General features: G+C 41.3%; 1 protein-coding gene across 3 annotated transcripts in view; it reads left to right on the forward strand.

Moving 5' to 3' along the window:
- LOC125465406 (transforming growth factor beta receptor type 3-like) overlaps positions 1–27,249 on the forward strand; it is a 141,639-nt gene that overhangs the window by 33,558 nt on the left and 80,832 nt on the right. For all 3 annotated transcript variants that reach the window (XM_059638415.1, XM_059638413.1, XM_059638414.1), the window contains 2 exons: positions 9,867–10,045; positions 15,753–15,866. In XM_059638415.1, coding sequence (XP_059494398.1) covers positions 9,867–10,045; positions 15,753–15,866 — 293 coding nt within the window. The remainder of the gene's footprint in view (positions 1–9,866; positions 10,046–15,752; positions 15,867–27,249) is intronic.

Genomic DNA, 27,249 nt, shown 5'->3' on the forward strand with positions numbered 1-27,249 from the left:
GTGTCTAGGATGTACAGGCTAGGTGGATTAACCACAGGAAATGCAGGGTTGCAGGGATAGGTTGGGGGAAAAGGGGTGGATCTGGGTGAGATGCTGTTCCGAGGATTGGTGTGGACTTGAAGGACTGAATGGTCTGCTTCCTTACTGTAGGAATTCTGTGATGTATTAAATGCCTTCTGAAAGTCCAGATAAGCTACATCTACGGAATCCTCATGATTCACTTTGTGTATTACATCTTCAAAGAATTCTAGCAATTTAGCCAACCGTGATTTACCCTTCATAAAACCATGCTAACTGTAGACTTTGTTTTAACTTTTTAGATGTCCTATTATTACTTAGTATTGGATTCTATCAATTTCCCAGTGATTAATATAAAACAATACTTTCCTCCCTTCTGCCTCTCTCCCTTTTTATGTAGGGATCTTTGTAAAGAGAAACTTTGCCTCATCAGTTTTGGAATATTAGAAACAATGGATCTACTGTCTCTGTTGCCACTTCCTTGAAGATAGGAAGATGTAGGCTATCAGACTCTGGGCACTTGTCTGTCTTTAATTCTAATGGTTTGTTCAGTACCACTTGTCCCTCATGATGATTGTTCTAAGTTTTTTTTCCTTTCTATAACCTCTGCATTACTTGCCACTGTTGGGATGGTCGTCATGTCCTACAACATGAAAACTGTGGCAAAATATCAATTGAATGTCTCTGCCATTTGTGTCCCTCCCCACTGTTAATTTTCCAAACTAATCTCCAGCTACTCTGTTCCTTTTTAGATACTTCTAGAAGTCTTTGCTATCCATTTTTAAAGTTTTTTTTGCTAGTTTTGTTTCACAATTTACCTTTGCTATTTTTTTGACTTTTTAAAGTGAGCCTTTATTGATCTTTAAAAGTTTACCAATCTTCCAGCCTGCCATTGGCCTTTTCAGCATGGTTTTCCTTAGGTTTTGTCTTTTTTTTTGGTTGGAACGTATTAAATATCTCCTTAAACATTTGCCACTGTTCATCCACTGTCCTGCCTTTTTTAGTCTTCCTGCCCCGTCTACTGGGGTCAAATCTGCCCTCATGCCTTTGTAATTACCTTTATTTAACTTCACAATACTCGTGTGGGACTCCAGTTTCTTGTCACCAAGCTCAACTTTAAATACTAGCGTGCTAAGATTGCTCTTCCCAAGAGGATCCTTAACTATGAGTTCATTAATCTTAACTCATTACACAATATTAGGTCCAAGATAACCTGTTTCTTTATTGGTTCCATAACACATTATTAGAGTTTACTCCAAGAAACACATTCTCCCTTGAAGCTACCCTTGCCAATTTGATTAATCCAGTCTATATACATGTTAAAACACCTATGCTTATTGCTATATCTTTCTGACAAACCAGCAATATTTCTTGGATTATGTTGTGCTGCACTGTGAAATTACAGTTGGGGGAATCTACAGATTACTTAGATTAGGATCCTCTTCCACTTCTTCCTCTTGTGAATTCTTATTTATACCCAGACTGATTCTACATCTTGATTAAAGTTTTTGAGAAGATCTGTAGCTTGGGTTCTGAATGAGGTCATGGACATGCTCCCAGACCAGTAGGTTTGGTTGCAAATGTTACATCTCCCTGCGAGGCAACATCGACAGTGCACCTCAGGTGAAGTGTCGGTGTTCTTTCCCACTTGTTATTTAAATGCCTCTGTTTGCTGGGGTGATTGGTATTATTTCCGGTTTTGTTTCTCAGTGATTCGTACACTGCCTGATTCAATGTGTTTGCTCAACAAACATTAAATTAGACCCTGTGTCCAAACCAATCACTCCAGCAAACTGAGGCATATAAATAACAAGCTGGATAGAACACAGCTGCTACGCCAGAGGTGCACTGACAATGTTGCCTAGCAGGGTGACAAAACGTTTGCAAGCAAACCCACCAGTTCAGTGAGTATGTCTACAGCTTCTACATCTTGATCTCCAGAGCCAATATAATTTCTCATTACAGCACTTATCTCATCTTTTGCTAACAAAGCTACATCACCTCCTTTTCCTTCCCGTCTATCCTTCTGAAACAGAGTGCTCTTGGATACTCAATTCCAAAACCTAGCCTCTGTGCAACATGTCCCAATAATCACCACCAAGTCTTACGCATTTGTCTCTCTTTGTACTGTAAACTGATTCATTTTATTCTGAAGGCATTGTGAATTCCCCTGGTGAAATATGACATTCACTGATTCTGTCCCTTGCTTTTACTTTCTGGTAACTATTAGCCTCATACTAACCCGTACTACTACTTTCTCTTCCAGATTTTCAAACTTTCCATGTAACTGAACCACCTCTTCACCCCCAAACTATTTAGTTTAAAGCCATCCAATCCCTGTACGCTTGCATTCCGCACACAGACAGCCTAAAAGCCCTCCGCTTCTTCCTCTCCCGCAGGCCCAACCAGTCCCTCTCTACCGACCCCTTATCCACTTAATCGAACTCGTCCTTACCCTTAACACTGTCTATATCCCTAGTTATGTGATTCACGTGGACCCTAGTCCTAGTATGATTTGGGTGGAATCTGTCCTATTGGTGCCAAAATCCCATGAATTCAAACCCATTTCTCCCTCCGTAATCTCTGGGCTGGGATTTTCCATTTCTAATGCTCTGCATATTTCTAACCTAATGTTGCTGGTTTGGAAGTTGCACCAAACATACTTTTGTATTGTGGTGACCATGCTTTCCTTGAATGATACTGGCTTCCTGTAAAGAAACAAAATTTAAATTGTCTTCTGACCCCAGTCAGATCTCCTCTGAACTGTCCTAAAATCATTTATTTTCTAGGTTTTCTAAACTAAAATCAATCCCTGAATCTTCTAAACTGAAAATAAGCTTCATTAAGTATCGCCCATTTCTGCCTCCTTCCCAAAATCCACAAACCCAGCTGCCTGGCCGACCCATCGTATCTGCCTGCTCCCGCCCCACTGAACTTATTTCTGCTTATCTTGACTCTCTTTTCTCCTCCCTGGTCCAGGAACTCCCCTACGTCCGGGACATGCCCACACCCTCCGCCTCCTTCAAGACTTCCAATTCCCTGGCCCCCAGCACCTCATCTTAACTATGGACATCCAATCCCTGTACACTTGCATTCCGCACACAGATGGCCTAAAAGCCCTTCGCTTCTTCCTCTCCCGCAGGCCCAACCAGTCCCTCTCTACCGACACCTTATCCACTTAATCGAACGCTAAGTCATTACCCTAAACAACTTCTTCAACTCTTCCCACTTCCTACAGACTGAGGGGATGGCCATGGGAACCCGCATGAGCCCAAGCCGGGCCTGTCTCTTCGTAGGATATATGGAACAGTCCCTCTTCCACAGCTACACTGGCACTATCCCCCACCTCTTCCTCTGCTACATTGATGACTGTTTTGGTGCTGCCTTGTGCTCCTACGAGGAGCTTGAGCAACTCATCAACTTTACTAACATCTTTCGCCCCAGCTTCAAATTCACCTGGAGCATCTCTGATAGGTCTTTCACCTCCCTAGATCTTTCTATCTCCATCTCTGGTGACTGTCTCGAAACAATATCTATTTCAAGCCCACCAACTCCCATAGCTACCTAGACTACACCTCCTTTCGACAACCTTCCCACAAGAATACGATCCCCCACTCCCAATTCCTGTGCCTTTGCCGCATCTCTCCCAAGATGGGGTGTTCCACTTCTAAACATCCCAGATGTCTTTTTGTTTCAAGGACATGTTGCAATCCCCCCCACCGAACCATCAGTGGTCGAAAATGCTCTTGACTGCATCTCTTGCGTTTCCCTCACTTCTGCCCTCACATCCCCTCCCCGCAGCAAAAACCAAAACAGAATCCCCCTTGTCCTCATGTATCATCCAACAACCTCTGGATTCAATGTATCGTTCTCCATCATTTCCGCCACCTGCAATCTGACTCCACAACCATGGATATATTTCCCTCACCACCCCTATCTGCCTTCCATAGGGACTGCTCTCTCCGTGACTCCCTCACTCGCTCCACACACCCCACTAGCCCCATCACCCCTGGCATTCTTCCCTGCAACCACAGGAAGTCCTACACCTGCCGTTACACCTCCCCCGTCACCTCCATCCAAAGAACCAAAAAAGCCTTCCACGTCAGACAGATGTTCACCTGCATATCCACCGATGTGGTCTACTGCATCCACTGCTCCCAATGTTGCCTCTTCTACATTGGTGAGACCAGGTGGAGTCGCAGAGACCACTTTCTAGAGCACCTGCACTCTGTTCGCGACAAACAACAACATCTTCCAGTCGCGAACCATTTCAGCTCCCCCTCCCACTCCCTCGGTGACATGTCCATCCTGGGCCTCCTCCAGTGTCACAATGACAACACCTGGAAACTGGAGGAGCAGCACTTCACACTCTGCCTTGGGACCCTACAACCCAATGGTCTCAACGTGGATTTTACCAGTTTCAAGATCTCCCCGCCCACAGCCTCATCCCAAAAACCAACTCTCCCTCTCATCCCCGCCTCCTTGATCTGACACAACCTGCCCATCTTTTCTCTCACTTATCTATTCTTCCCACCTAACTGACCAATCCCCACCACTGCCTATCTACATTCACCTATTACCATCCTGCCTACCTTCCCCAGCCCCACCCCTCCTCTCTCTTTATTTCTGAGCTCCCTTCCCCCTCCCTCATTTCTGAAGAAGGTTCTCAAACTGAAATGTCAACTTGCCTGCTCCTCTGATGCTGTCTGGCCCACAGTGCTCTTCCAGCTCCACACTGTTATCTCTGACTCCAGCATTGACAATTCTTACTATCTCTTTCAATATTGATCCACCTGTTGTAAACAGATTTTCATTAACGCTTCCAAAGGGCTCTACAACTGTCCCTTTCTGAATAATTACGGAGTAAGGCTACTGTTTCGTTAGGACTCTCAACCTGATTTTAGTTTTAAAATTTAAAAAAAAATCCACAGAAATCAGCCACATTCATCCACCACTATAGTAAAATTAAACTTGCAAAAATGCCATTTTTATACTACATATCTTTCTTTGCACTTGTAAGAGTTTGGAGATTGGAGATTGTGGTCCATTGCCAATGACTTGACAAAGTACAGCTTGCAATTGTGTTTTGTGTTTAACCATTAGGAGGAGGATGTGTAATGCAATGATTATAGAAAAAGGTGGAAAACTGTGCATTAGTTTAAATTAGTGAAGCTATGAATGGATCATCTAACACAATGTATTTTGACTTTTTTTAATAATTCTAATTAGATTGAATGTTTTCCTGCATTGCAACTTCTTAATGTGATGTTCCTGGCATTGGTTATCCCCAGTGATATCTCTGTGCTTCCACTTAATCCAGACTCCTCTGCTGCATCAGACAATCTTGTTCCCTTGTTCTGTGGTTTGTTCCAGAAGTTGTAACTTTTGATGCAAGTTTTACAGCTCCTTACAATGAGTGAAGATGTCTGTCTTTACAGCAGCAAAGACCTAGCTAAGATTTGTGTCTTACAAGGTTATAGTTAAATTTGTACCAGAGAAATTGTTATTTCACCCAGTTTTCTATTTATGCTGAATCTACTGTTACATTTTGGCATTCTATATTGAGTCAAGAGTCCATAGAATATATAACAGGGGGAAGGTCTCCTTGGCTTTGTCCAAGATTAGTATATTTAGCGAGTTTTGAGAAGATTTGTAGCTCAGGTTGAGGTTCTGGGTGTGAGTTTGCTTGCTGAGCTGGAAGGTTCGTTTTCAGACGTTTCATCACCATTCTAGGTAACATCATCATTGAGCCTCCGATGAAACTTCGTCGGAGGCTCACTGATGATGTTACCTAGAATGGTGACGCAACGTCTGAAAACGAACATTAGTATATTTTTTAAACAAATATATTTATTTTACCCTGTTGAATAATAGAATCTTACAGGTGCAACAGTGATGCACAATGAGTGAAATCTCATTCACGTATTCTGTGTTCAAATGGCACTGTACCCAAATTTTCTTTCTGGTATCTGCAACTGACTTTGTTTGAGGAATGCATATTTGCAGGACTACTTCTTGAATTCTCTGTCCAGGCAAGTCAGACACACATTGTTTTGATATGAGTAGAAAAAGGAAGTGGACCCTGTATCTGGAGGAGTTGGAATATATACTTGTTATGATCCTAGCTGTTGTTGCTAGTAGATTAGCCAGATTCCAGAATGAAATCTGATCAGATCGCACATACTTCTAATTTTTTTTTGAAATGTGGTTATTCACTAAAACAGTCAGATGAGGATGTACTTTCTTTAGAACAGAAGTTAATATTGTTATTTTGTTTTCATCTTTGGCGTATTATGTATAGAATCTAGGTATAGTAGTCTTAAAACACCCAGCAAAACAAAGCTTTAACCTATTCCCCAACATCACCACTTTTTGCTGTAATTCACATTCAGAGAGGTTACATCACTGTCAAATCTTGAATTTGACTCAACTGGTTTGCCCAGTTTTCTGTTCTGCAAACTATGGAGTCTTCTTATCTGTATACTCTTAAAAATGAGAGAGTAGACTTTCTCAGCTTCTGATAACCTACAGATTTCTAAACAAACTCCCTTAGTTTAGAAGCTGCACAAATTAAATTTTTGTACTGAGTTAACATATTCTCTTTAAATATTCTGGAAAAGAAGATCTTTCTCGGAAAGATACTATGATTGATTGTTTCTGCCCTCATTTCGATCTCTTAAACTTTTGCTTTCCACGTTTGCCAAGTTAACACCAGCCTTAATTATTCTGAACCAAAAATAAACTAATAGCTTTTACTCCACCTGTTGTAAATCATCCCAGTATAAACATTTTCAGTTAACACTCCAGCATGTTTCCTGCAGTCTTGCACGTACTGGATTTGGTGACTGTTCCGGAGGAGTTGTTTAACTATTTTTTTTTAAAAAAACCCTTCGCAAAAGTAACCAACACCCGCAATTTTTCACATTGGGCACCAAGCCAACTGAGCTAACTAGTCTTCCCAAGGAGCCAAATGCTCTGGCAGCATACATGTTTTTACATGCATGTTGTAGCTAAGAACAATGGTAGAGGAGGATGCAGAGAAATGTGATTTGGACAGGTTGATTGTGGGCAAATTCATGGCAAATTACTATAATATGGATAAGGGTAAGGTTTTCCTCATTGGGAAGAAAAACAGGAAGACTGATATAAGATCTGAATGGTGATAGATTGGAAAAGTCAGGGGGGTGGTGCAACTAGATTGGGTATCCTTGTACACCAGTCGCTGCAAGCAAACAAGCAGGTGCAGCAGGTGGTGAAGGAGGCTAATGATATGTTGGCCTTCATAGCGAGAGGATTTGAATGCTGGATCCAGGTATATCTTCCTGCAGATGTATAGGGCCTTGTTGAGACCACACCTGGAACACTAGTTTTGGTGTCTTAATCAGATGAAAGGTGTTCTGGCAGTGGAGGAAGGGCAATGAAGATTTACCACATTGATTCCTGGGATGGCAGGACTGACATATGAAATGGAGCTGGATTTGTTTAGGATCATATTCATTGGATTTCAGAAGAAGTGGAGGATCACATAGAAACTATAAAATTCTAACAGGACTAGACCAAGGTAAATGAAGAAGCGTACTCTGGAGGACCGGTGAGTCCAGAACCAGAGATTACAATCTAAGGATACAGGGTAGGACATTTAGGACTGAAATGAGGTGAAATTTCTTCACCTAGAATGTGGTCACCCTATAGAATTCTTTGTCACAGAAAGCTATTTGAGCCAAACCATTGATTGATCATGTTTGAGAAGGAGGTAAACATGTTTCTTGAGGTTAAAGGGACCAAAGGATGTAGAGCAAAAGCAGGAACAGGGTACTACGTAGGATGATCAACAATAATTCAGTTGAATGGTGGAGCAGATTTAAAAGGGCTGAATGGCCAACTACTTTTCCTTTTATTAATGTTTCTATTTTTCTACACATTTGCAACAGGAACATGTTTTAAGAAATGAATGATGCTTAAAAATTACTAGTGAGTTGGCTGACATTATTTAGTGTGATAGAAAAGTGATGTTTAATAAGTTTTTTTTAATTGCATCCAGTTACTGCATGCTTAGGTCCCCTGATTACATTGCAATTGCACTTGGCTACTGACCTCAAATGGTCCCAGAAATGGAAAGCTTAATATATGAGGACCGTTTGAGGAACCTGGGACTGTAATCATTGGAGTTCAGAAGGATGAGGGGAATTTAATTGAAACTTTCAAAATACTGAATGGGCTGGACAGATTGGATGTTGGGAAGCTTCTTCCATTGGTAGGAGAGACTGGGACCCAATGGCACAGCCATGAAGTAAAGGGAAGACTTTTTAGAATGGAGGTAAGGAGAAACTTCAGCCAAAGAATGGTGAACCTATGGAATTCACTTCCACAGAAGGCTGTTGAACCCAGGTCATTGAGTACATTTAAGACTGCGATAGATAGGTTCTTGATTATCAAGGGTTACAGGGAAAACGGGGTTGAGGAACTTACCAGCCATGATTGAATGGCAGAGCAGATTCGATGGGCCAAATGGCTTAATTCCTCTCCTATGTCTTATGGCCTTAAATGCTTGTGATCCTGTTGCGTGAATCTTACTGCAAGTAGATGAAATTGTAGCATCTATCTAATGCAAGCAAAATGAGCCACTTTTGTTGAATATTGTCAAGTGACTCCTAAATATATGACCCATCCATTAGCAACTCAGTAAATTTTATTCAACCTCTGTGTCATTTCTCACCAGAAGCTAATTTTTCAAAAAGTCTGCTCTCATTATATTGCTGCTTATGTTGCAGGAACACAAATGCAAGCAGATTTTTGGGATCAGTACAAAAGATAGCAGGAAGTATTGGAAATCTACAAATGAAGGTCTAAGAGAAATAAAGAACAGGTCAATTGAAACCTGTAAAGAGATATGATTTGGGTGGGTGCTTTCTTAGGAAGAATATCAGTCAGGACATGTCTGGCTACAAAATTTGGATTCAAACAACTGAAAAATTCAGGATACCACCAACTGGCCACGGTGACTCCTTGTTTGATTCCACAATTTGTACTTTGGTCACAAAGTTCCATTCTGGGCCAGTGAAAATTACCTTGCATCATGAAAGTTACTATTGTGAAATGACAAAATAAATCACTCTGGTAGTGGAATTTTGTCATTTCATGTGTACACACATTATTTTAACATGTTTTCTCTTTCACATTCTCATTGCCATTGTTCTAAGTTCAGCCTAGAATCTTAAGAGTGTTTACGCAGAACATAATATTTGACCTCTTTACTTTTGGTATTGACAACATAGCAATCAAACAGGAGGATGTCACGCATACCTAGATAAAACTTATCTTGGCCTTACGGTATAGAATAATTTGCTGACTTTGCTATTTGCAGACTAGATTCTGCTAACTGGAAATATTGGTGGGAATACATGCACTCTAAAAATATAGGTTGATCTGTTTGATTCCAAAGTGTTGGCAGGAAAATGTATGTCCATTGCACAAAACAGTATTTATCTCTTTATACCTTTAATTGTTTCTGGTGTTTGATTTAGTTTAACATAACTCTAAGTTCTATAATGACAAACTATATCATTGGGATTTCTTAATGAGAAGATGATGTTCATTTTACGTTTTAAAACTAGAAATAGGCATTCTGTTAAACATCTTCATAATTACAAATGGTCAGAAAATAATCAGTTCACACAAGATGTCAAACATTAAGCTATCATTTTGATCCAATAAATGGAGATTATATATCATTTATTTTTGATTATATCTTGTGCATTTTAAATTGTTAAATTTTCTAGTCTGAACTGATGATTTCTCCCCTTTTATGTTTTGAAATAACTAAAATATTACTGTGTTGTGCTCAATAGGTCATGTAGCAACCAGTGAATGTAAAGTTGGAAAGATTGGAGAAAACCATCCCATCACCATCTCGCACCTTAAGCAACTCCCTCTGTTACAAAACTGTATGTCCAGTCGTAGGTCTACAGCTAACGAAATTGTTTATACTATCAACTTGATTCTACCTCCTACAACAGAACTCCTTCAGGTACTTTTAAATTTAAGTGTTTATTGTTGGGGGATTATTTTGATGAAAGTATAAAGATTGATTCTCTGCTAATAAGACATGACTGTTTGAAAAACTTGTTTTCATGCCTATTTGCAATTAAGACCAAAATTATTTACAAGTTATATTTGTCTGAAGGTACATGTGAAAATGATGTTATTATGCAGCCTAAAATCCTTCACCACAGCTTCATATTAGGATCTTTCCAATTGTGGTAAAAATAGACCCCACTATGAAGCTGGAATTTGCAAGTTCAGAGATGTTTTCATTATTCATTTTTGGGAGTGCCATTAAATTATTTTCAAAGGTTATAAAATAATCAACGAAAGCAAGCCTAATTTTGAAAATTAGCCATGCGGCAGGCAAAGTAATGAAATAATCAGTATAATTCCAATCTATTTACTTGCATTACATTTTTGAGCTATCTTCTGACTAGCAATTTTGATTTAACTATAATCAATTTAAAATTACACTTCAGTATCTCACACTTATAGATTTTATGCAGTTATAACAAGTTCAGCTTATTTCAACTTGCACAGTAAGCAGATTCATGATTTGGAAGGGCAGTTTTCCAATTATGAATTTCCAGTGGAGAAACCTGGATAAAAGATTTGCCACTATGATGTTTATAGCCTCATTCAGAAATGCTCCTTGCGTTAAATGTGGGTGTTTGCAGAAGCACTAGTGTGCTCTATGCCTTTTGATTTTGTCCTTTTAATTGTAATTAATTCATCTTGTTCATTTGAAAATTATATAAACTTTACTAGTAATCACAATCCTTTGTGTAAATAGATCTGGTAGACAGATCATAAATATAAAGAGGCAGAGGTGATGTCCTGTGTCTGGCAAGTACATAGCTGGCAGAGTGCCCAACATAGTGTGGAGCCGTCTCTTTTAAAATGAAATCGAAGAATAATGGGAAACCAGTTTACATAAGCATAGGGTATGAAAGCAAAATGTTAAAAAAAAGCATTCAAGCAGAGAACAATTATATCTGCAAGAAACACAAGCTAAAATTAGAAATTCTAGCCCAATAGTTTAATTGTTTTTGTATCTGTTGATTTCAGTTACCTAGTTTCACATGTGTTATGATTAAAGGAGATAAAAATACTTAAGATAAAAATGGTACAATTTGAAAAGCTGAAATGAATAGATTTAGGGTTATTGCAGAATTGTAGCTGACACAAACTTCCCAAATAACAAGGTTATGCAAGTATTTCATAACAGAAAATGTTTGTTAACAACCATTAGATCATGTGAAGTAAGGGTATTTTTTTAAAAAAAATCATTGACTGAGAGAAAAAGATTCAGCAAGACATTACTTGTTATTGTGGCTTGCTTGCTTCTTATAAGAAAAATGCAAGTAAGGATTTCCAATTGTGTGCATGTTACACTATGAAGTAAAAAGCTTATTTGCCTACTCTCGTAAAAGAGGGCATTGGGTCAATCATTAGAACAGTCCATTGAATCAAGTATTGTCTACTAAAATGTGGTGCAGCCTCAGCATTGAGAACTGCATAGATTTCTCATACCTAAAGTCACATGAAAAAGATGATCACTATGTATAATTTATATTAAAGACCTCTTCTGTTAGGAACCCAGCGCTACATGCCCAATAGTTCTTTCAAGCATGCCATTATTTCACCATTTTCTGAAGAAGAGTCACTGGACCTAAAACGTTAACTCTGATTTCTCTTCACAAATGATGCCAGACCTGCTGCATTTTTCCAGAAATTTGTTTTTGTTTCTAATTTCCAGAATCCACAGTTCTTTGCCTTTTTCTTTACAGATTTGTGCTGGCTTTCTAATTGGTTCATATTTGACCAAATCTTTAGTTACTCTGTACCTAATTGCAGATTCTTGTAACCTCTCTACAACATTTCCATTTAAGAATGGAAAATAGGGGATGCAAATAACAATCCTAAAATAGAAATTCCATGAAATGGAAAGGAGGGATGGACTCCAGCAAAGTTGTGGGTTCTGATGGAATTCATCCTAGGATCTTAAAAGAAGTGACTATTGTGATGCTTGATAGTTGGCTTTAATTTTTCAAAATTTCTTAGACTGGGGTAAGTTACATTAAATTGGGAAATTAAAATGTAGTACTACTTATTCCCGAAGTGCGGGAGATAGAAAACTACAGGCCAGTTAGCTTAATATCTGACATGAGGGAAATGTTACAAGCTGTTATTCAGTAAGTTATAGGAGGGTGCTTGGAAAAATTCAAGGTAATCTTGTCAAGCCAATCCTCATAACCCTGCATGATTATTTCATAATGTGGGTGAGAGCCCAGGCTCCCGTGTAAGTACTGGCTTTTTCTGTTAACAAAGCTGGGAGAAGGTTGACAATTTTTATTATGGTATCGGGGGTTTCAATTCTACAATCTATTTTGTCATTGGATCAATGTTTGCTTAAACAAAATACAGAGGCTTAGTCAAGTTTTTCAGTTTCTGTTTGTACTAATTTATAGATCTAGTTGATTGACAGTATTTTTTATTCATTCATGGGATTTCACTGTTTCTGGCTATGCCAGCATTTATAAACAGTCACCGCTTATCCTGGAGAAGGTGATGGTGAGCAACCCTTTTGTGAACCACTACAGTCCTCAAATCTAGGGATACGCACGCTGCTGTTAGCGTGTTTTGTGACTTTGACCTAGTGAACATGAAGTAACAGCAATGTAGTACTAAGTCAAGATGTTGTGTAAACTGTGGAGGAGTTGGCAGTAGGTGGCAGGGGGGAGGGTTCTTGCAGGTGATGGTGTTCCAGTGCTGTCATTGTCTTTCTGGATGCTACATGCGCTAGTTTGGCATGTACTGTTGTAGCAGCTGTGTTGTGATGCTGCGGTGCATCTTGTAGATAGCACGCACTGCTGCATTGTGCATCAGTGGTGAAGGGAATAAATGTTGAAGGTGCTGGATGTCATGTTTACTGCTTTGTGTTAAACATAAAGGTTTCATTTTTAGTGTTTTTAGAGCTGGACTATTCCAAGTAGTTAGAGAGTACCATGCCTCTGAGTTCTGGCTTGTGGATGGTGAACAGGTGGGGAGACAGGAGCTGAGTTACTCACCTCCAAATTCATGGCTCCAGACCTGCTTTTGTAGCCAAAGTGTATATCCGGCTAGTTTGTTCACTTTCTGGTCTTAGATAACCCACATATGTTGATAGTGGGGTGGTCAGCAATGGTAATGCTATAGAATGTCAGTGAACAATGGTTAGATTCTTTCTTTTTGGAGGTAGCCATTGCGTGGCATTTGTGTGATGTTACTTGTCACTTATCAGCCTAACCAACTGCAGGAATTTCTTTAAGAAAGTTAGGACTGAATTTTTAAGTAAATCTACACGTACCATTGTTACTGTAGAGAAAATTGGTTCTGTACAGAGGTGGGCATACGAGGTCAATGAGCATACAAGTAACCATGAGTTGGACAGATAGGCCTGAGGGACCATGGCAGGTGTTTGACAGAGGAACATGATAGATAAGAGGATCCAGGCTTGAGTGGCACAATGGAAGACTCAAGAGGAGTGGATAAATGGGATTTGAGGGTGACATAAAGAAGGACTAAAATACAAACAAAAATGAAATGAAGTCCCAGAGAAAAAAGGCAAGTCTTTTGAACAGCCAACATTGGCACACCCAGCTCCAATCTGCATCTGGAGCAACTAGTAGAACCCAGCCAGCTCGCATACCCCTGAACAAAAATCACACCATTCAGAGGAATCTACTTTGGCAAGTGGGATGAACCAGGTAATAATCTGACTCCTGCTGTCAGCCTCAGGAGTGAAAATAACCTCCTAAAATAAAAGCTATGTCGAAAATCTTGATTACAGTAATTGTGCACCAAAAACAGTTAAATGGATAAGCACATGCAATCACTTCTGTATACGTATTTAATATTTTATTTTTATTATAATTTTATTTTTAAAATTGACAAAAAATTGTAAATATACAATGTATTTCTTAAACTTTCACAAATGGAAAAGTCAAATGCCAAAGTGTGACTGTTACAGAACTTTAGGAGTCTCTTCGACATGCAATAGAAATTGAGCCTTGATTTCTACTCGGGAGATTTATTATATTGTTATAGCACATAATTGGGAGAGCTGATAGCATGTTATTGTTTACTGTGATGGGAACTGAGTATGAAAAAGAGATTTTCCTACATTTATACAGGGCATTGGTGAGACCACATCAAGTGCATTGTGTACGGTATTGGTTTCATTATTTAAGGAAAAGTTTAAATTAATTGAAAGCAGTGCAAAGATAGTTCACTGGACTAATACTTGGAATGGGTAGGTTGTCTGAAGGAGAAAGGTTGGATAGGCCAGCCTTGTTGAGCACCAGAGTAAGAGTAACAGATGACTTGATTGATACATATAAGATCCTAACTGGCCTTGAAAGGGTTTAAGTGGAAAGGATGTTACTTGTGGGATAGTTTTAAAACTAAATCATTTTTTAAAAAATAAGGGGTCATCCATGGGACATAGGTGTTGCTGTGTAGGCCAGCCTTTCCCATTCCTAATTACCCAGAAAGCAGTTAACCACATTGCAGTGGTTCTGGAGCCATGCGTAGGCCAGATGAGGTAAGGATGGCAGCTACCCTCCCAACAAGATGCTACTGAATTGGATAAGATTTTAAGACAATTGACACTGGTTTCAAGGTCACCGTTAGCCTCTTTAATTCCAAATTTCTATTGATTCAAATTCCGATATCATGACCAGATTTGAATCGGAGTCTCAGAACATTATCTAGGTTTCTGGATTACTCTCCAGTGAGAATACTACCAGATCAACATCTTTCAACCTTTTTAAGACAGAATAGAGGAGATTCCTTTTTCGTCACAAGGTTTTGAGTCTTTGCAGTTCCTTTTTTCAAAACAAGAATGTGTCTGCTTGGGTTTTCTCCGGGTGCTCCGGTTTCCTCCCACAGTCCAAAGATGTGCAGCCTAGGTGGATTGGCCATGCTAAATTGCCCATAATATTCAGGGGTGTGTGTGGGTTATGGGGGATGGGTCTGGGTGGGATGGTGCAAGGGGCGCTGTGGACTTGGTGGACCAAAGGCCCTGTTCCCACACTGTAGGGAATCTAATCTAATCTAAAACATGGTGGAAGCAAAGTTCATGAATGCTTTTAAGGCCAAAGTAGATAGGGTTTTTGATAAAGTAAGGGTTATTCAAGGATTGGAGGACATGTGGAGTAATCAGATGACCCACGGTCTGAATGGCAGAGCAGACTAAGGGGCTGATTGGCCCACTGCTGCTCGTAATTCATATGTTCATGTGATGCTAGATGTGATGTTCTTCTTTACATAATAATACCTTTGGTAGATTGTGTGATAAGTCCTCAGGGACTTCTCTCACTTCTTCTGCAATACTCCTGTACACTCTAAAAATGGAATCTTCCCACCATCTTTTCAAGTTGACCTTTTTAGGTTGGACTTGTATCACAATATGCAGGCAATTCAATTTTAGTTATCCCAATTGCAGAAATTTATCCTGCTAAGAGGGACTGTGGTTAACCAATGTTCTATGGACCATTTAAAAGAAAACAGTTCTGAGGAAGCGTCACTGGACCTGAAATGTTAACTGATGTTTCTTCACAGGTGCTGCCAGACTTGCTGAGCTTTTCCAGAGATTTCTGCTTTTTGTTATATGGACCATTAATTGTTTTGTAAATTGATCCTTCCAGATTTCTTTGCACGTGCAGCCGATTAGTGTCAACAAGACGTTGGTTCTTGTTTTGAACAGCAGCAATGATTTAGTTTGGAATGTGAGTGCTATCAAGATGCCACTTAAAGTCTACGTAAGTATGATATAGTTAGTAATGTGTACGCTATTAATTACTAAAATGTCACTCTTTAGATCTTCAGAAAGTTTTATTACTGTGTGGAAATTGATTGTATTTTAAGTGGACACTAATAGCATGGAAAGTGAACAAAATACTGAAATGGATATTTGGTTAAAAATACCTTGTAAGGCCCTGAGTGGCATGGGGGCTTGGTAAGAAATCTGGGAGATTCGTAAGAGAAGTCCAACAAAGCCTTTCTTGATATTGGGAGCAACTAGTTGCATTTTGCAAGTAAGTTCTGAGTATTGAGATGAGATTCTTGCTAGGCAGCTGAGAGAGGTCTATTAAGGGGGTTTATTGCCTTTGTTGATCTGATTAACCACGTATTTTGCCTCATTCATAAGCAACTTCCTATTCTCCAACTGCCATGAGAGAACTTGGACGTGAATTTCTGACATGAAAGTTGTGACAATTGTCTGCGATTTCAGCTCACTGCTTGCTCCTGTGGAATTCCATCTTGGATATCTGACATCTCCGGGCCACTGCAAGCATGTACTGTATAATCACGGACCTTAGCCACAGACTTTTGCCAGCTTCATCAAACTATAATGACACATCTCCGATTCACTTACAATACACTTTTTCACTTTAAAGCTGCACCTTGAGATACACTGGCAGCTGGCTTTATTATCCTGTTGCAAGCTTATACTGTGCGCAGGATAGACACCTGGCTATGTCTCTGGTCTGTTCAATTAGCTTGCTCCAATTGGATGGCCACAGCATTCCTGCCTTGATATTTTGCACTTCAAACCTGTTTGCTCTGGCAAAGGGGCAAGGTGCTTCGGTCTTGCCTTGCCATTTAGCACAGGCACTAAGCCAGACAGTTGGGCTTGCTTGTCAGCATTCTTCCGTCAAGCCAGGGTGTCCTGGCACAAAAAGTCAAGGGCAGTCTCCAGTACCAGCATCAAGGCTCTTGGCCCATCTTCCAGCACTTGGGACAGACAGAGACTGAATCTTACTATCTGAAAAAGTGAGGTGCAGGATGTCGGCCTATTTCCATCTTCACACTGTTTTATTCTGGGATGCTTTCTCCTGTAGTGAGCAAGAGGAGGGATTGAGTGAAATGAAAAGTACGTTCTGCAACTGTAAGTGCTGGTGCAGGTGGGGGAAAATGGTGAATTGTCAGAGTATGTAGGCAGTGCAGAGGCTATATAGGATTAGTAGTGTTGGGGGTTGGGATGAGTGAGAGCAAGTGAGGAAAGACGTTGCTTGCAATACTGAGTGTGGCAGAACATAAACCTTTCTGGGAATAAGCTGTTTGTAGCAGGCGGAATGGCTGAGGTAGCAGACAGAAGATGGTGGCACATACTGTTTGGAGCAGGGAAAGCCATTGACCATCTCTCCAGATGGAAGAGACTGCATTGACCTGAGTGGTAATCTCAGACTGTTCTGGCAGGGTCTGATGTCACATCCTCCACTGATACTGGGAGAAGAGGGAAAATCCTCCTGTGTGCTACCCTGTCCATTGGGTTCCTGTTGACAAAGCAAGATACCAGTTCTCTTTTCTCTGTGTGGTTTAAATGTAACTGTGCAATGCAGTTCTAGACTAACAGTGCTTGTCTGCACTTAAGATCTTTTAATTAAAAGATGGTGCCAGGGATGTTCATCATTCTAGGATATTCCAGCATTGGCAAATGGTAGAATTGGGCTAGCATTGGATGAAGTGCACAGTAAGGGAAGCATAGGTAGGTAACGAGATGAATTTGAGATGTCACCCTTGCAAAGAGAAACCCTCCCTGAAAATCCACAAAATTGACACAGCTAAAGGTCTTAGAAATAGTCTAATTCTTTACTAGATTAACTTGCACAATCATATTTTTATAACCTTTCTTATGAGAGACCTTAAATATGTATGCTGTTTCTGGTTAGACGTGTATTTTATTCTCACTTTTTGTCAAGCTGTGTCCCAACAGATTATTATTGCACACACTGACCTACTAAATCTTGTGTAGGGATGGTTGATTTTAGTTCTGCCAAAAGAGTATCTTTTATGACAAATGCAAACCAGATCTATGTGTGCATGCTACGTGATTTTAAGTCTAATTTTAAACATCTAAAAAGCATACATGGTACATACCGTATTCCTCTTAACTGCTGGCTTGTGAAGTAACAAGGATTTGTAAAGTTGTGCCTTGCATGCTAGATAATGATCCTTGTCCTAATTCTTATATATTGGAATAATTTGTTGTACATTTATATACTTCACTGCATGATAGGTGAGGAACAGTGAAAGAATGTGTACTTTGATCTGCTTTATAGGTGAATGTATAAAATTCCCTATAAACAAAAAGGAATGAATTTTCACAAGCTACATAAGGATCTATACAGAGATAATGGGAACTGCAGATGCTGGAGAATCCAAGATAATAAAATGTGAGGCTGGATGAACACAGCAGGTCAAGCAGCATCTCAGGAGCACAAAAGCTGATGTTTCGGGCCTAGACCCTTCATCAGAGAGGGGGATGGGGTGAGGGTTCTGGAATAAATAGGGAGAGAGGGGGAGGCGGACCGAAGATGGAGAGAAAAGAAGATAGGTGGAGAGAGTATAGGTGGGGAGGTAGGGAGGGGATAGGTCAGTCCAGGGAAGACGGACAGGTCAAGGAGGTGGGATGAGGTTAGTAGGTAGATGGGGGTGCGGCTTGGGGTGGGAGGAAGGGATGGGTGAGAGGAAGAACCGGTTAGGGAGGCAGAGACAGGTTGGACTGGTTTTGGGATGCAGTGGGTGGAGGGGAAGAGCTGGGCTGGTTGTGTGGTGCAGTGGGGGGAGGGGACGAACTGGGCTGGTTTAGGGATGCGGTGGGGGAAGGGGAGATTTTGAAACTGGTGAAGTCCACATTGATACCATTAGGCTGCAGGGTTCCCAGGCGGAATATGAGTTGCTGTTCCTGCAACCTTCGGGTGGCATCGTTGTGGCACTGCTGGAGGCCCATGATGGACATGTCATCTAGAGAATGGGAGGGGGAGTGGAAATGGTTTGCGACTGGGAGGTGCAGTTGTTTGTTGCGAACTGAGCGGAGGTGTTCTGCAAAGCGGTCCCCAAGCCTCCGCTTGGTTTCCCCAATGTAGAGGAACCCACACCGGGTACAGTGGGTGCAGTATACAACATTGGCAGATGTGCAGGTGAACCTCTGCTTAATGTGGAATGTCATCTTGGGGCCCACACATCCCTCACACCCCACCCCCGCCACAACCGCCCAAAGAGGATCCCCCTCGTTCTCACACACCACCCCACCAACCTCCGGATACAACGCATCATCCTCCGACACTTCCGCCATCTACAGTCCGACCCCACCACCCAAGACATTTTTCCATCCCCACCCCTGTCTGCTTTCCGGAGAGACCACTCTCTCCGTGACTCCCTTGTTCGCTCCACACTGCCCTCCAACCCCACCACACCCGGCACCTTCCCCTGCAACCGCAGGAAATGCTACACTTGCCCCCACACCTCCTCCCTCACCCCTATCCCAGGCCCCAAGATGACATTCCACATTAAGCAGAGGTTCACCTGCACATCTGCCAATGTGATATACTGCATCCACTGTACCCGGTGTGGCTTCCTCTACATTGGGGAAACCAAGCGGAGGCTTGGGGACCGCTTTGCAGAACACCTCCGCTCAGTCCGCAACAAACAACTGCACCTCCCAGTCGCAAACCATTTCCACTCCCCCTCCCATTCTTTAGATGACATGTCCATCATGGGCCTCCTGCAGTGCCACAATGATGCCACCCGAAGGTTGCAGGAACAGCAACTCATATTCCGCCTAGGAACCCTGCAGCCTAATGGTATCAATGTGGACTTCACCAGTTTCAAAATCTCCCCTTCCCCCACCGCATCCCTAAACCAGCCCAGTTCGTCCCCTCCCCCCACTGCACCACACAACCAGCCCAGCTCTTCCCCTCCACCCACTGCATCCCAAAACCAGTCCAACCTGTCTCTGCCTCCCTAACCGGTTCTTCCTCTCACCCATCCCTTCCTCCCACCCCAAGCCGCACCCCCATCTACCTACTAACCTCATCCCACCTCCTTGACCTGTCCGTCTTCCCTGGACTGACCTATCCCCTCCCTACCTCCCCACCTATACTCTCTCCACCTATCTTCTTTTCTCTCCATCTTCAGTCCGCCTCCCCCTCTCTCCCTATTTATTCCAGTTCCCTCACCCCATCCCCCTCTCTGATGAAGGGTCTAGGCCCGAAACGTCAGCTTTTGTGCTCTTGAGATGCTGCTTGACCTGCTGTGTTCATCCAGCCTGACATTTTATTATCTAAAGATCTATACACCTTGTTTTGTAGAGAGACAAATTTGAAAGGCTGAATGACCTTTCCCTGGTGACTTCTTTCTCATTTGATTTCACAGCTGTTTCGTATACAAAATGCTTCCAATAAATTACAAATGTGCTCAAAAGAGTGTAATTCATTTAGTGATTTTATATTTTACAATTGCACTATTTTTACAGCCTCTTCTCTTAATTGGAGTAATAGATTTTTAAAAGAGTAAGCTTGTAATTTTCCACACTAATGACAAGTTGTATGGTAAAAGATTAACAAAGTTTAAATTGCCCATTAACCAGCACAATTAGCAACATTTTTGAATGTTTTTGTTGTTTGTTTTTCTTACACTGATATTCCTAAAAATATTTAATGGTAAATACTACAACTGAAAATTTATCACAAAACGTATGTTAGGGTTGGAATTATCATTTTCTTGAGGTGTCTAGTGCATCACCTGTGAGCACCCCCATTTTAAACATCTTAAAAATGACTCCGAGAAACAGTTGTGAATCAGTGTTTTAGCAGTTTTATTAGTGGTTATACTCTTGAGTGTCGAAAGTCTTAATTTTCTGTTTTTCAAAGTGTGTTTTGATGTCTTTGTTTTTAAAAAAGAAATTTAATTTTCAAGGCCTTTTCAAAGATCTGCAAATAAACATAATCAACATAAATTCACCATAATAATTATTCATTCATGGGACTTAGGTGTTGCTATCAGACCAGCGTTTATTACCTATTCCTAATTGCCCTAAAAAAGATATTGGCCCTTTCCCTCTTGAAACCTTACCTATAGGCATTTATTTCATCTGGAGCTATGGTCAGTTTTATGGATGAAGTTGCCTTCCAGCACAATTATTTTAAACTACTGCAGAAGATCAAGAAAACTCTGAATGTAACTTGAATTTGAAACTCCACAATATGTTGTTACATAAATCACTCAACCATGTGGAAACTCTACCACACAGTATTGAATAGCATTGACGAGATGAGTTCAGAACATCACTTCAGAATAAGGGGGTTAAGCTACTGAGTAAGGACTGAATTTATTTGGATGTTCTTTTTTTTGTAAAAGCCTTAGAGTTAACAATAAAATGGAAATATATTTTGTGCTTAAGTGGAATATATCAGCTTCGCGAAAGAGTTCAAAGTGCAGTTATTTGATAGGTTGTGGGAATTGACAGGACCAGCTGTGTGTACTTAATTGTTTGTGCGATACAGTCCCTTTGGTTGGGTCACATTTTTGGGGTTTTTTTTATTGACAGTTTGTTTTCACTTAACTTTCAGCTTCGACATTGACTGGTGATCTCTTTCATTGTGCATTAATTACACATTTCTTCAACAAAGACCTTTTTTTGTATCATCTATGAAAGCAATACTTTATTTTAGCCTCTGTTCCCTCCAGGTTGTGCCAATATGCAGCTATACAAACAGTCCACACATTACCATTTTAAGACAAAATTTGCCTTTGTACAAAACCATCGCAATCTTGAAGGGACTGTGGACTAAGGCTAGTCTCTTATTCACTGAGTTTAGGAATTGTGGATGGTAACTTGATTGAAATACAAACGTCTGATGTGTCTGATAGGGTTGATTTGGAAAGGATGTTTCTTCTCTGTGGGTGAATGTAGGATTGAGAATTTTTGGAATGCAGTTCCTCCAAAGTTGGTGAAAGCTGTCTTTGATTGTTTTTAAGGCTAAGGCTAAGGTAAATAGATCCCTGGTATGAATGAGGTTGGAAGGTTATTGGCTGTAAGTGGCAATACGGAGTAATCAGATTGGCTGTAATCTTTTTGAATGGTGAAGCAAACTTGAGGGGCCAAGAGGCCTCTTCCTGCTCTTAAATTGTATGTTTGAATGGCCTGCCAATGGTGCTATCTTCTCATCAGAAGATCTGGTCCATAAAGTGACCTGATACCACCTACAAAGGTCAAAAGAAGTGCCTGGGACCTAGTGGGATGAGGGAATGAGTGGTTAAATATGAATTAGGGGTTAATTGGAAGTGAATTGATTGTGTAAGTATCGGTAGCTTGACCGGTTTTCATTTCAGTGCTGCTTTTACTGCCATTCCCTTCATTGACCTTATTTACTGATGCACAGTTCGTGTTGAAAATTCAGCCCCTTGTTTACTCTGCTTGCCTTTTAGTCACGTTGTTACACTATTTCTTTCTTTGATTTATCTCTTAAGATGATCTCTCCTTAGCCCTACCACCACCACCCTTGATTCAAAGCTTTTCCATGGTCCTAATTATACAACTGGCCAGTGTGCTGGTCCTAACCCAGTCCGACAGAATTGATTTCCCCATCCCTGAGTACTGAATGCCAGTGCTCTAGTTAATCAAAACCTTTTCTTGCCATGCCATATTTGAGCCATTAAATTGATTCTGTAATCTGTTTGATCCTATGCCATTCAGTGCATGACTTTTGTAATAATTCTGTGATTATTACCCTCTGTGTTTCAATTTGAACACTAACTCATAGAACATAGAACATTACAGCACAGTACAGGCCCTTCGGCCCTCGATGTTGTGCCGACCTGCCATACCAATCTGAAGCCAATCTAACCTACACTATTCTATGTACATCCATATGCTTGTCCAATGACGACTTAAATCTTAAATGTACTTAAAGTTGGCGAATCTACTACTGTTGCAGGCAAAGCGTTCCATACCCTGACTACTCTCTGAGTAAAGAAACTACCTCTGACATGTGTCCTATATCTTTCACCCCTCAATTTGAAGCTATGCCCCCGCGTGCTCGCCGTCACTATCCTAGGAAAAAGGCTCTCCCTATCCACCCTATCTAACCCTCTGATTATCTTATATGTCTCAATTAAGTCACCACTCAACCTTCTTCACTCTAACGAAAACAGCCTCAAGTCCCTTAGCCTTTCCTCATACGACCTTCCCTCCATACCAGGCAATACCCTAGTAAATCTCCTCTGCACCCTTTCCAAAGCTTCCACATCCTTCTTATAATGCGGTGACCAGAACTGTACGCAATACTCCAAATGTGGCTGCACCAGAGTTTTGATAGCTGCAGCATAACCTCTTGGTTCCGGAACTCGATCCCTCTATTAATAAAAGCTAAAACACTGTATGCCTTCTTAACAACCCTGTCAACCTGGGTGGCAACTTTCAAGGATCTGTGTACATGGACACCGAGATCTCTCTGCTCATCTACACTACCAAGAATCTTATCATTAGCCCAGTATTTCGCATTCCGGTTACTCCTACCAAAGTGCATCACCTCACACTTGTCCACATTAAACTCCATTTGCCACCTCTCAGCCCAGCTCTGCAGCTTATCTATGTCTCTCTGTAACCTACAACATCCTTTGCCACTATCCACAACTCCACTGACCTTAGTGTCGTCTGCAAATTTACTAACCCATCCTTCTACGCCCTCATCCAAGTCATTTATAAAAATGACGAACAGCAGTGGACCCAACCCCGACCCTTGCAGTATACCACTAGTAACTGGTCTCCAGGATGAACATTTCCCATCAACCACCACCCTCTGTCTTCTTTCAGCAAGCCAATTTCTGATCCAAACTGCTATATCTCCCACAATCCCATTCCTCTGCATTTTGTACAATAGCCTACTGTGGGGAACCTTATTGAAAGCCTTGCTGAAATCCATATACACGACATCAACCGGTTTACTCTCATCTACCTGTTTGGTCACCTTCTCAAAGAACTCAATAAGGTTTGCGTGGCACGACCTACCCTTCACAAAACCGTGCTGTCTATCCCTGATCAAATTATTCTCTTCTAGATGATTATAAATGCTATATCTTATAATCTTTTCCAACACTTTACCAACAACTGAAGTAAGGCTCACTGGTCTATAATTAACAGGGTTATCTCTACTCCCCTTCTTGAACAGGGGAACCACATTTGCTATCCTCCAGTCTTCTGGCACTGTTCCTGTAGACAATGACGAGTTAAAGATCAATGCCAAAGGCTCGGCAGTCTCCTCCCTGACTTCCCAGAGCATCCTAGGATAAATCCCATCCGGCCCAGGGGACTTATCTATTTTCACACTCTGTAGGATTTCTAATACCTCCCTGTGAACCTCAATCCCACCTAGTCTAGTAGCCTGTATCTCAGTATTCTCCTCGACAACATTGTCGTTTTCTAGAGTGAATACTGTCAAAAAATATTCATCTAGTGCCTCCCCTATCTCCTCTGACTCCACACACAACTTCCCACTATTATCCTTGATTGGCTCTAATCTTACTCTCATCATTCTTTTATTCCTTAAATACCTACAGAAAGCCTTAGGGTTTACCCTGATCCTATCCGCCAACAACTTCTCATGTCTCCTCCTGGCTCTTCTGAGCTCTCTCTTTAGGTCTTTCCTGGCTACTTTGTAACCCTGAAGCGCCCTAACTGAGCCTTCACATCTCATCCTAACATAAGCCTTCTTCTTCCTCCTCTTGACCAGAGATTCCACTTCCTTTGTAAACCACGGCTCCCGCGCTCTACAGCTTTCTTCCTGCCTGACAGGTACATACTTATCTAGGACACACAGGAGCTTTTCCTTGAATAAGCTCCACATTTCTAATGTGCCCATCCCCATCCTATGCTCCCTAAATCTTGCCTAATCTCATCGTAATTGCCTTTACCCCAGCTATAACCCTTGCCCAGTGGTATATACCTATCCCTTTCCATCACTAAAGTAACCATAACAGAATTGTGATCGCTATCACCAAAGTGCTCACCTACTTCCAAATCTAACACCTGGCCGGGCTCATTACCCAGTACCAAATCTAATGTGGCTTCACCCGTTGTTGGCCTGTCTATATACTGTGTCAGGAAGCCCTCCTGCACACACTGGACAAAAACTGACCCATCTATAGTACCCGAACTTTAGTGTTCTCAGTCAGTATTTGGAAAGTTGAAGTCCCCCATGACAACTACTCTGTCTCTCTCACTCCTATCGAGAATCATCTTTGCTATCCGTTCCTCTACATATCTGGAACTATTCGGAGGCTTATAGAAAACTCCCAACCGGGTGACCTCTCCTTTCCCGTTTCTGACCTCAGCCCATACTACCTCAGTTGACGAGTCCCCAAACATCCTTTCTGCAACTGTAATACTGTCCTTGACCAACAATGCCACACCTCCCCCTCTTTTACCATCTTCTCTGTTCTTACTGAAACATCTAAATCCCGGAACCTGCAACAACCATTCCTGTCCCTGCTCTGTCCATGTCTCCGAAATGGCCACAACATCGAAGTCCCAGGTACCAACCGATGCTGCTAGTTCACCCACCTTATTTCGGATGCTCCTGGCATTGAAGTGGACACACTTCAAACCAAATTCTTGCTTGCTGGTGCCATCTTGCATCCCTGAAACTTTCAGACCTCCCTACTCTTTTCTATACTAGAACTACAATTTTGGTTCCCATCCCCCTGCTGAATTAGTTTAAACCCACCCGAATAGCCTTAGCGAATTTCACCCCCAGGATATTGGTACCCCTGTGGTTCAGGTGAAGGCCATCCTGCTTGTAGAGGTCCCACCTACCCCAGAAAGAGCCCCAATTATCCAAGAATCCAAAACCCTCCCTCCTACACCATCCCTGTAGCCACGTGTTCAACTCCTCTCTCTCCCTATTCCTCACCTCACTAGCACGTGGCACGGGCAACAAACCAGAGACAACAACTCTGTTTGTCCTAGCTCTAAGTTTCCATCCTAGCTCCCTGAAGTTCTGCCTTAAATTCCCATCTCTCTTCCTCCCTATGTCATTGGTGTCTATGTGGACCATGACTTGGGGCTGCTTCCTGTCCCCCTTAAGGATCCCAAAAGCACGATCAGAGACATCACGAACCCTGGAACCTGGGAGGCAACAAACCAACCATGAGAGTCTCTCGTCCCCACAGAACCTCCTATCTGTCCCCCTAACTATGGAGTCCCCAATGACTACTGCTCTGCTCCTCTTCCCCCTTCCCTTCTGAGCAGCAGGGACAGACTCTGTGCCAGAGACCTGTGCCTCACTGCTTTCCCCTGGGAAGTCGTCCCCCCAACAGTATCCAAAAAGGTATACTTATTGTTGAGGGGAAACCACTCCTGAAACTCTCAACAGAACATCATACCTAGTTCTACCTATGTCTTTGGTTCCACTGTGGATCATGACCACTAGATCCTTCTCCCTCCTTATATTGGCAGTGGTGTTTGGCCCAAAAAACCATGTTACGGACACTGTCCCTACCACTAGGCCAGAAAGTCCAGGTTCAAATCCCATTTCAGAATGTGCTATAACATTTTCAAACAAGTTTCTTTTTATTAGAAAAGAACTTGTATATCTCTACCTTTGTAAACTGCTTCATTTCTTGTATTGTTTTCCTTGTGTTTCATCATGCTACTGGTAACGTTTGAGAACTGTGGAATTTCATTGTTTATAACTATTTTTGGTATAGACTACTTTACAGGAAGGAGTCCAAGCAGTAGGAAAAGTGGCAGGATTCATGAACTGAGTGAGCAGCAACTTTCCAAAATTTCTGGTGTAACTTGGTCTGATTAAATAAGCACTGTAGGGAGAACAAAAATCGTGTGACTCATTAAAAGCCGAATACCCAAATCTACATTTTTAAAAAATGAGCATTAATATTTGTGAGAGTATTACAGGAATATTTGCAGTAATTGGGCATTCTTGTAAAACAAATGAAATTACTTGTAATTAGTTGTCAGAAGGCTACCTTGTTCACTTTTCAAAATGTCTGTAAGCAATTGGAATCGCAAAGTATATTTTGCCAGGGGAGGAATCGAAGGAATGAGTATTATAGTTCAAAGTAGAATATAGCATGAAGTGGCATTCACATTAATATATTAAAGAGTGAAGACCTGTGCAATAAAATTTTCTGGCTAAGTATTGGAAAAGGTGCACATGCTGGCAATGCTAAAACAAGTGTGTAATTTTTTTTGTTTCTAATTAACCTGTTTAGAGGTGTTACTACACACCTCTGGAGCAGATGGGGCTTGAACCCCATTGCATCCCAAGAGGGCACCCACACTCATTTTAATATGCCTTTATTATGAACGCTAATTACAGTCACATTAGCTTTGTGGTT

This window comes from Stegostoma tigrinum, chromosome 29 (genome assembly GCF_030684315.1).
Source record: "Stegostoma tigrinum isolate sSteTig4 chromosome 29, sSteTig4.hap1, whole genome shotgun sequence".
Lineage (NCBI taxonomy): Eukaryota > Metazoa > Chordata > Chondrichthyes > Orectolobiformes > Stegostomatidae > Stegostoma > Stegostoma tigrinum.